Consider the following 11,029-nt stretch of genomic DNA (forward strand, 5'->3'; position numbering starts at 1 on the left):
AGGGGGGAAGTGATGAGCTCTCTTGGAGTTGAGGTTCCTACAGGATATCCAGTTTGAAATGGCCAAGAGATAATTGGTAATATGGGAATATAGCTTGGGAAAGAGTCCAGGGCTGGATAGATTAATCATAAAGATGACCACTGAACTCATGGGAACTTAGGCAGTCACCAAGTGAGAGAGTTTCTAGAGAAAAGAGACAAGGTCCACCCTGCATCCTTGCTGTGCCTCTACCAGCCACTGTGTTCTTCCTTTGGGTGCACAGGAAGGCTCTACCTCCACCTGAACCATAAAATTAGGAAAGATCTGAGTCATCCCTGACTCTTCCCTCTCCCCTCATATCCTATCAACTGACAAATATTCTCCTCAGAAAAAATAAAAGATGTGAGTCTAGAGATGGAAAAAGTAAATGGTGTGAGTCTTAGGAGTCCAGGCTCCTCGTTTTACAGATGAGGAAACTGAGGCCCAGAGTGATTTGGCTAAAGTCACGTAGGTAGTAGGTATCAGAAATGACATTTGAACCCAGGTTCTCAGACTAAAGAGCCAGTACCCATCCCCATGGACCACACTGTTCTCATACTCCTTCTTAATCCTTCTTTCCTTTCATGGGCCCAGCCCATATCCGGACCTTGTCCCCTTTTACCTGAACTGGCAACAATCTATTTGGACTTAGCAGTTTCTCTTCTCTGTGGCCTATCCTCCACACGCCTGCCAACATCATCTTTCTATCAGACTAGCCTTCCTGTGTCATTCCAGAATCTTCAGTATCTCTATTACCTCGAGGTACTACTATGCAGATTTCTCCACTAGGGTTTCTGCTGACTTCCCAGGCTAAAGACTGTGTTCAAGCCAAGCCAGCTCCTTTGCCATTATGGAAAAAAGCCAGCTTCCCATCTCCAGCCTCCATGTTCTTTTGCACCCACCTAGAACTCACTCCCTTCCTCACCCCAGCCTCTTGGCATCCCTGGCTTCTTTCAAAACCACCCCCCTTGCGGGCCACCATCTGTGGGAAGCCTCTCCTGATCCCCTAAGTTGTTAACATCCCCTTCCTCTTCAAATGACCGTGAATAACCGTCACCGTTTACATGTCATGTCTCTCCCGGAGCATGTCTGTAAGTGTCTTGAGGGGAAGGCCAGTTTTCCATGTTGTCTTTGTATTTTCTAGTGCCTCATGCCCAGTAGATGTTATATATTATAATGTGATATGTAATATATATATAAAATATAAATATAAAATGCTTCTTATATTGGATTGGCTTGGACTGAATGCAGGGGATGCATTTTATATTTCTGCAGAATCCTTTGTAGCGCAGGATTCTGTGCGTGTGTGCACACGTATGTGTGTGTGCGCGCGCGTGCACGCAGCAGCTGCTCAGTAAACCTTTGCCACGTGGAGGTGTTGCTTATGTACTCCTGGGCCTTGGGATGTCTCTTAGTCTGGCACATAAACGCCAAAGGCAGAAATGGTGGGCGTCCCCTTTTCCTTTGAGAGAGAGGCTCCGTTGATGGGTGGTGAGAAGGGTAGAATCTTCTACAAGCTCAGACCTGAGGGTGAGTCCTAAACAATTTACATCACTGTCTTCCTCCAGCCCCACAAAGTGCCGTTTTCTCCTATTCTTGTATGCCTCTGTTTACAGGCGATCGGTACTGGCTCTTCCGTGAGGCCAACCTGGAATCTGGTTACCCCCAGCCTCTAACAAGCTATGGCCTGGGCATACCCTATGACCGCATTGACACAGCCATCTGGTGGGAGCCCACAGGGCACACCTTTTTCTTCCAGGAGGACAGGTAAGCTAAGCAGCCGCTCAGAGGCTGGTCTGTATTCAGAGGGGAGGAGGCTCCAAGTCACCAGCCAGAGGTCAGAGCCAGGGGAAGAGGAAATGAAGCCCCTGAGCACTCCAACACCTGCCTCTTCCCCTTGGTGAGGCTTTGAAGGTTGGGCTTTAATCTTCTCAAATCTGGCCTTTGCCCTCCTACAGCCCAGATGGTGCATGGAGGTAGGGGGTGGAGGGAGAGGCAGTTCAGCTTAAACAGAATTCCAGAAGTGTTTACTTACCTTGAGATGTCTTCTCGGAAAGTGGGTGCAGACAAGGGCTTTTCTTCCTTTACAAGAGCTGGGGCTCCACATGCTAAATTGTTCCCTGAGGATTGATTGGTAGTATCCCTTCCAGAGGCTGTCAGGATATCTGAGGGTACTTTATGACCAAACATGACCATAACCGTAAGCCTCCCAGCCCTGGCTATATGCACCCACTCATCTGTCACAATGCGGGCTGGATAGGGTGGGAGCCTGGAAGCAAAAAAAGAGAGAAGATCTGGGAGAGGGGGATGGGAGTACGAGAGTACTACTAAGGGCCAGAGCATGGGGCTCTCCCACCCTCCGCACTGGCTGTCAGATGGCAATAAGGCCATGTGAGGGGGCTGTTGGTGCTCCACCATCACAAGGGCCTGGCCTCGGAGTCTTGTTTCTGACCACAGGGAGCAGTTTGCTGCCGAGCTATCCCCATTGTTTCTCCCAGCTCCTGCATTTGAAAGGGGTCGGGTTGAGGTTAGAAGTGCAGTCTGTGCAGGGTCAGTCTTAAGTGGCCGCCAAAAGAGTCCAGCCCACAACCTTGGCCTTGCCAACACTGGGTTGCAAACAACTGAGCAGACCACAAACCAAACCTAGCCCTGGTGGTTTTGAAGAGCAGCCCAAGTATCTGGCCTCCCTCCCCGAGACTCTGGAAAGGAGAGGAACACACAGCTTCATATCAACTAGCCAAAGAAGGAACTGGAATAACACCCAGTTGGTAGAGAGGGAACTCTGTCCTCTCCCTCACTTTATCCCGCTCACAGGGAGCCTTGTCTGTCTTGGAAATTCGCCCCCCTGCGCAGAGGGCTGGCATCTCAGAACTGGGCTGAGCCTATTGACAGGAGACCCAAGTTCTGGTCCAGGCTGTAGCCCTGAGGTGCCGACTTGGTGATGGACGGTGTCGAGGTTGGGCGCGTTGGCATACAACCTCGGCATCGAGAAAGGGGTGATGGGAGCAGCCTAGCAGGGCTCTGGGAACCCAGATTCTTGGTGCTGTTGACTACAGGTACTGGCGCTTTAATGAGGATACTCAGCGAGGAGACCCTGGCTACCCTAAGCCCATCAGCATCTGGAAGGGAGTTCCATCTTCACCCAAGGGGGCCTTCCTAAGTAACGATGCAGGTATGAGAAACCCAGACCCCTGTCCAGCTTCGTTCCTTCCCCATCACCGGGTGAGGACCAAACTGAGATCACATTTGTAAAAAGCACTTAGCATGGTGCCTGACGCGTAGTAGGTCCCCCGGGGTCCCAGGGAGACTGAGATTTTGGCAGCCTGGCCAATGTGGACTGATGAATGGAGTGATGTATTTGGAGTTAAGTGAACCAGACGCTTGAGGATTCATTTAAGCAGCAGAGCTAGAGGAGGCAGCTTGGGTACAAAAAGCAAGGACTGGGCAAGGGCTGGAGAGCCTGGGTTCACATCCTGTCTCTGCTGCTGACCCCCTGGGTGACTGACCATCTGTAAAATGAGAGATCTCAACTTCTTCTGCCCTAAGAGCTCTTCCGACTTTAAATCTGTGATCCGATGACCTATAGGTTTCAAAAACTCCCTCTCCCCCTGTGACCCCCAAATAGCCTGCGGCCAGAGCCACCCACCCCGTCTCACTCTGCTCCTCTTCCTCCTGCCACAGCCTACACCTACTTCTACAAGGGCACCAAGTACTGGAAATTCGACAATGAGCGGCTCCGGATGGAGCCCGGGTACCCCAAGTCCATCCTTCGGGACTTCATGGGCTGCCAAGAGGAGACGGCCGATCCCGATGCTGGGCGCCGTTGGCCCGACCTGCACCGGCCGCCCTTCAACCCTAACGGCGGAGACGGGGAGGAGGAGGAGCAGGAGGAGGACGGGGCCCACCGGAGGCCCGGGGAGGAGGATAATGAGGTGGTGGAGGATGAAGAGGGAGACTATGGGGATGATGGCAAGGGCGGCGGCGGCGGCAACCGCGTGGTGGTGCAGATTGACGAGTACACACGGACCATGAACGTGGTCATGGTGCTGGTGCCGCTGGTGCTGCTGCTCTGCATTCTGGGCCTCATCTACGTCATCATCCAGATGCAGCGGAAAGGTGCCCCGAGGATGCTGCTGTACTGCAAACGCTCCTTGCAGGAGTGGGTCTGACCGCCGAGGCCCCACTGACCCCCGCCCCTGCCCCCACTCCATTCCTCCCACACGGTGCTAACCCATAGACATGTATGTATATACTGTGTTTGTTGATGACTTCCCAGACCTGACGTTGATTTCTTCAGTCCATGGATGTGGGTGTGGGCACCCTGCCCATCACCAGGAATTCTGAGCATCCTTAAAATGAATGTTCCCTCTGCCAGCCCAAGAGGCTGGTAGCGGCCTGGAGACCCCCTCCCCTATTCCCCTCGTCTATTTATACTAAGATGTTTTTCATTTCTTTCTTCCTTTCCTCCTTCCTTCCTCCTTCCCCACCCATTTCTCTTTCTTTCCCCCTCTCTCCCCGCTCCACCCCACCCACCGCAGTGGGTGGAGGTGGGAATGGGCCCAGCCCACCTCAGTTCCCCACTTTCCTTAGGGTAGACATTCACCCTCTGGACCCAGCTCAGCTCTTAAATGTGTGGTCCTATCATAGGGTTCAGAGCACGAAGGGACCATGGTGAACATCTAATCTACAACCTTCCATTACAGATGAGGACATCAAGGGGAGTGAGGGGCAGGCCCTGATCTGAATTCAGGTGTTCTGACTTGAAATCCTGCGCTCCCTCTATTCTGCCTGTGTGAGAATTAGGGTCCTGTCCAACTCCTCCTTCCTCCTTTCCCATCCCGGGCTGAAGCAGGAGCTGAGAGGCCTTCCCTGGTCTGCTACTGCCATGGGTTGCTGCAGAGGAACTCCTTCCTTTGCTCATTCTGGGCTGATATGCAAGGAACCGAGAGGCCACTACAGGTGTCCGTGTTTGCTTTGGAGACCAGCTGCTTAGCTAGGCAGGGAGCCCAAGGGAGTCTGCCAGAGGAAAAAGCCTTGGTTTGAGTAGTTCCCCCAGGGCTGGGAAATCACCCAGCCCTGGATTTATCCCACTTTGGTGGCTGAGGGCATGACTGTGTTTTCCCGGTGGCTCCTGCTAGCTCAGTAGAAACAAAAAGATGGATGGAGTTATGGATTTGTATTTCTCCAGCCACCTCTGAGCTATGGAGGCTTAATCCATAGCATCAGAGATGTAAGGAGGACGAGGCCTGGTGAAAGCTTTGTCCAAAATGTCACCAGATTTACAAGGATCTCCCCTAAAACTAATCCCTGCCCTTCCTCCCCATCTCCTGGTAGGCACCAAGATGTCACCGCCTACCTGGGTCAGGATCTCACCCACAATCACCAAAAGAACAGGGAGAGATGTTTGTCCAGGGGTCATGGTAGTGATAGAGGGGAGAGATGCACAAGGGAAGAAGGGTGACATCCCCCCTTCTAGGCTGCTGTCCGAGGACCCTGACACTGCCTCTGCATAGCATCATTAGCACCTACCTTAGCAAAAATGATTAAGAGAGGAAGCTACCTAGTCTTCCTGAGTGAGCTCACCTCTCATGTGGGGCACAGGCAGAGGGATTCTTAACCTTTTGGGTGTCATGGACCCCTCTGGTGGTCTGGTGAAACCTCCGGGCCCTTTCTCGGAATCATCGTTCTGAATTCATAAAATAGTTGCGTATGGGATTACAAAGGAAACCAACTCTGTTGAATAGTTATCAGAATACATAGCTTACAAAGTTTATAGTCCCCAGGCTAAGGACCACCCTCTCTCTACTACCACCCATGCCCATCTAGGGGATCACTGTCTTTTCCCTCCATCCATCCCTGTCATTGAGGGTGCCTTCTCCGCCTCTGGAGGGAATTCCTCTTTTGTAAGAATTCCAGATCTGTATAGAATTTAGTTCTAGAAGGGACCCTGCAAACAATCTACTCCAATACCTTTACCTTACCACAGGGGTGGGGGGAAGGGTGATGTACAGTTACAGAGCTAGAAAGCAAGAGAGGATTCGAACCCAGGCCCTCTGGCTCCAAGATCACTCTGCTGCCAGAGGTTCTCCACCCAGGGTCTGTGGGGGTCCATGGATAGATTTCAGGGAGTCTCCGAACTCCAATGGGGAAAAAATTACTAACTTGTCTTTTTCTTTGTAATATTCACTAGTTTTATGCCTTTCAAAACATGATTCTGAGAAAGGGGTCTGTCTGAAGACTTCACCAGGCTGCCACTTAAGGGGTCCAGGGCACAAAAGAAGGTTCTGGAGCTCTGCTCTACCACAGAGGTTTACAGTTAGAGCCTTCAGAGTGACAAGTCCTAGGGATATATCATGCCTTGGACTGGTCTCCCTTTCCGTGAGGACAGTGACAACAGCTTCATCGGCCCAGCTCCGGCCATGAGAGGAGAGTGTGTGCTCAAACCCTCCATTTCCATGTTATTTGGAAGAAATGGTGCTCCAGAACCCTGGCTAAAGCAGAAATTTAAGGGAGGAGCTGGAATCTGGCCTACACGGCTCATCCACCCTTCTGGCCTGTTGGAATGGCTTAGCTCTCAACCGTAGTGGGAGCATATTGAGGGAAGGGGGTTGGGTGACACAGTCCAGTCCTTTCATGCACACACCCCTTTCTTGCAGACAGATGGCTGCTTTGGGCACTGAGTCTTGGAGTAAAGGCTTTGGTTACCTGCCCTGCCGGTGTTTTCCTTCACCTGGTCTCTCTCCCAGCACTAGAGGAAGCAGTAGGGCAGAGTGATCAGGGATGGAGGAGAGGTGTTTGATTTGGGTTCATAGGTCAGTCTGAGTAGGTACTGCCACAAGAACAGCAGGGGTTTGATGGAGTTATTGAAGATGACACTCCAAGCTGTAGCAGCTAGAAGGAAGCTGTCTGGGGACCTAGAGACCCAATGCCATCTTCAGGCCCATGGGAATCAGAGGGGTGGTTGTTGGGGTCTGCAGGAAAGGTATAGAGGTGATAACATTGGGATGCTTCTGCTTCTGGGTGTGCATCTGGGAAATGGGTCACTGGGGAAAGAAGGGGAAGGGAACACAAGCAGTCTTGAGAAATAGCTCTTCCTCCAGCTGATCAGGGATGGAAGAGCCAAATGGAAACCCCAAAGTGCTGTCTCTGCCTCCTCCCTCCCAGAGCTCTGCCTGGTGGCTCCCACCCGCCTGCAGCCAGGGCCATACTGGGGAGGGACAGCAGTAATTGGGGCCAAGTCCCAGGGGGGGTCCTCCCCTCCTGCCTTGACCTGCTTTGCATCTGCTCTCTTCCCCCTCCCTACATCCCCATTCCAAAATAAACAAGAGTCTCCAGCCACTGTGGGAAACGGTACTGGGAAGCTGGGCTCTCTGATCTCTTCCTTGGCCCTCTTCTCTCCGAGCTGCCCCCTCCCCATCTTCTCTCCTTTGTAGGCCTTGGCAGAAGCTGGACTGTATCCTCCTAATTCCTGGGGCCATTAAGTGAATAGGGGACAGCTCAGAGATTTTAGATTTGGAACAAATCCTTTCCGGGCAACCTCAACCACCCCCACTTCCTTGTCTTTCTCCCCTTTTATTTTGGCCGCTTTTTAACCCTAGGCAGAGGCAAAGCTTGTAAAGCCCCATCTCTCCCCACCCACCCAAGGATTTTCTTCTGGAGGACACTGACCATATCTCTGACCCTTGCCCCAGCAGACAGTGAGATCCCATGGCAAGGGTTAGATGACCCCATGTACATTTTTGTAAATAATATGCAGCTTATTAAATTGTACATATAGCTTCTGACAGGTGTGGCTTGCTTTGTGATGGGGGAAGCATCGCATTGTATCCTAATTGGAAGGGCCTACCTTAGAGATCAAGTTGCTACAGCAGAACACAGGCCCCTTTCTCTTCCCACCCCTTTACTACCCATTCCAAGTGGGGTGGGCTTCAAGGAAAAAATAGCTTGAATTGTTCTAGCACTTTGCTTTAAAGTTTACAAAGTGTTTTCCTCATGACAACCCTGTGGTATAGATACGTGTGAGTATTGTTATCGCCCATTTTACAGATGGGGAAAAACTTGAGACTCAGAATGAAGTTATTTGCCAGTGACGCAGGTGTCAGAGCAGGGTTTGAACCCAGGATTTCTGACTCCAAAGCCAATAGTTTTCCCCCTGCTTTCGCACCTCCTAGGTTTATTTGTTTTTGGCTTTTTTCCTGGCTCCCGCCTATGGGGGTTCATTTCTATTAGAAGGGAAGCCTCAGGCCTGAAGGTTGAATTTGGCCAGGAGGGTTATGCCTGATGCAGAAAGGGCCCAGATATGCAAGGGCCAGGTTGGACTTGAGGCCTGGCCAGAGAGCCAGGGGCCAGTGAGAGCTCCGAGCCCCTGACTGCTCTTTGACCCTGGGGTGAGGAGGAGGAGGGGGAAGGAATGTGTGATTCTCAGTTATTTTCACCTTCCCCATGGGAAAGGACAGCTTCTGGCTCCATTCCCCATCCCAGTCTAGGAGTGGGAGGGAGCCTCGCTGTGGAAACAAGGCTAGAGCTGTCCCTGATCCCCTCCTCACTTCATCCCGTCACTCTAGGCCCAGCTTAGCGCCTTCCCCAGTCAGTCTGAGAACCCAGCCTGGGTGGAAGCCAAGGATGGGGAGGAGATAGAGTCAGGACAGACGGAAAAACTGTTCTGCTTGGAATCCTGCAGGTGCAGGCCTGTGGTGGGAGAAACTAGGGCTGGCAGGGAGCCCAGGCCCTCCTCTCTCCACCCCAACCCTTTAATTGGCTTTCCCAGAAGGAACTTTACTCTCTCTCTCCTTCCCCCACCCCATCTCTGTCTGCCTTCCTTTGGATATATGTCTCTTTTACTGTGAAACCAGAGTGATGAAATTTGATTGGAAAAGTCCTCATCTTTTTTTTTTCTCTCACCCTCCCCCCTTTTTAGCTCCTACCTCCATTTTTCTCTGTTGCTACCCCTTCTCTGCTGTGGGTAAAGGGCTCACTTAGGGAGGGAAAACACAATGAAAAAAAATTGCATTTATCTGGTCCTTGAGGCTCCAGAGATGTGTGTTCATTTTTCCTGGTCTTCCTTCTCTCCCAGCTTCATCCCTGCCTAGATTGGGCATCCATTCCTTGAGCAATTTCTCATGTGTATGTTGGTTGTGTTTTCTACAATCCATGCTGGTCATGATTCAAGGCTCCGTAATAAACCTATGAACAGCTGTGGTTCGGGGTTCCTGTGTGTCAAAGGTGTTTCTCCTACGCCCGCCACTGAATGAAGTATGTCTAAGATGGAAGATTGGAGTCCAGTTGTGGGGAGCTGTGAACACCAGGCTGAGAAGTTTGCTTTCAGTCTCACAGTCTGGAAATGTTTGACCCGATAATCGGATCTGATGTGGGCCACACTCCTAAGCTGGTGTTTATCCCCCTGCCTGGGAGATTCTCCTGAAACACAGCTTCCCTCCCTGTCTCTAGACAGTGTGGTAGGCATGGCAACGGGCTTTGCTTTGGGACCAAGATGGGGACTCAGGACGGAGACAGCTCCCCATCTTAATGAGTGTGATGACCTCGATAGATAAAACCCCAGAACAGGGATTCTTAACCACGTGTTATAGATCCCACGGGTTTCACAGAGTCTGTGAACATGGGTGGGAAAACAATTCTATCTTTATTTCGAAAGAATTGGCTTTCTCTACAATCCCATGTATTTTATTTCATGTATTTAAAAACACTAACATTATTCTGAGAAAGGGTCCATGGGCTTCAGCTGACTGCCAAAGGGGTGCATAACCCACAAAAATAATTAAGAATCCTTTTAAGTGACTTTCAAATGTAGACTGTTAAGAACATTGAATAGTAGTGCTGGAAGAGACCACCTATGAACTAGTCTAGTCGAACTTGTTCCATTTATAGATGGGGAAACAGACCCAGAGAATGCCCCAAATCAAAAATTAAGATTCAAACACAGGACTCTTGACTCAGCCCTATGGCCACTTCCTCAATCAATCAGAGGCTAATATTTTAATACCAGTTGACATTTATATAGTACTCTGCGATTTACAAAGCACTTTACATACATTACTTCATCTTGTTGGGAAGCTTCTCTCTACTTAAATCCTAAAAGCCAATCTCTTTCCCCCAGCTCCTTCCAGGCCATCCTAAGCCTTGGGCTTAATGGGGGTGATGACTGAGGTGGAAGATAGGCTCCCACTCGCAGGGTGAGAGAGGGCCCAGGGACAAAGGGTGACGATCATCCGAAAGCCCTCCTTCCTTGCCTTTAATCTTTTTCTCAGGAGATCTATGCCTTTGGGAGAGACTTGGCAGGGGACATGGCTTCTCAGGAAATCATGTCAGGAGCCTCCCCCTGGCTTGTCAGTCTAAAATTAGGCCACAAAGAAACAATACGGTGGAGGGGAGGATCTAGGTGAGGACCAGCCCATTTCTTCCACTTTCAGGATCAAGCAAAGCCTTTGTCTGCAGAGGGACTGGAGATGGGGGTGGGACCGGGAGGGGGAGGGATTGTCTCCATGGTGCCCCAGAGAATGCTGAGCTCCTCCGGGTGAGAAGCCTGTCACCCCACTGCAAGAGCAAGCAGGGACTGCAGATCTAGCTGGGAGGAGGAGGGGGGAAGTTTCCTGCTCACCAGTCTCAAGCCAGACATGTCAGAAGGCTGGCGTGCCAGAGTCGGGGGCAAGGGGGCGTCTCGGAAGGAGCTCCAGGGACTGCAAGGCAGGTCGGGGAGGGGGAGGGGAAGCCGGGCTTCCAGAGGGAGGGAACCTGGCGACTCCAGTCCTAGAATAGGAGTAGGCACTGCCCCAACCTCCTCCTCAGCTGGTTCCTTTGTCCAGTGCCCTCACCCCACTTCTTCCCACTGTCCTAAACAAACCGGACAACAAACATTTCTGAGCCAGCGCTAGACAGCTCAGTGGATAGAGCTCTGGGCTTGGAGTCTGGAAGACCCAAGTTCAAATGTGGCCTCAGACACTTACTGGTTGTGTGACCCTGGGCAAGTCACTTAACTGTTTGCCTTAGTTTCCCT

General features: G+C 51.3%; 1 protein-coding gene across 2 annotated transcripts in view; it reads left to right on the forward strand.

Moving 5' to 3' along the window:
* The window catches only part of MMP15 (matrix metallopeptidase 15), a 38,539-nt gene extending 29,323 nt beyond the window's left edge, over positions 1–9,216 (forward strand). For both annotated transcript variants that reach the window (XM_020963502.2, XM_020963504.2), the window contains exons 8-10: positions 1,635–1,785; positions 3,075–3,190; positions 3,700–9,216. In XM_020963502.2, the coding sequence (XP_020819161.1) occupies positions 1,635–1,785; positions 3,075–3,190; positions 3,700–4,187 (755 nt within the window). In that variant the 3' untranslated portion in view covers positions 4,188–9,216. The remainder of the gene's footprint in view (positions 1–1,634; positions 1,786–3,074; positions 3,191–3,699) is intronic.
* The last annotated feature ends 1,813 nt before the right edge of the window (positions 9,217–11,029 follow it).

The sequence above is a fragment of the Phascolarctos cinereus genome, unplaced genomic scaffold (assembly GCF_003287225.1).
Source record: "Phascolarctos cinereus isolate Bilbo 61053 unplaced genomic scaffold, phaCin_HiC Scaffold_2;HRSCAF=192, whole genome shotgun sequence".
NCBI lineage: Eukaryota > Metazoa > Chordata > Mammalia > Diprotodontia > Phascolarctidae > Phascolarctos > Phascolarctos cinereus.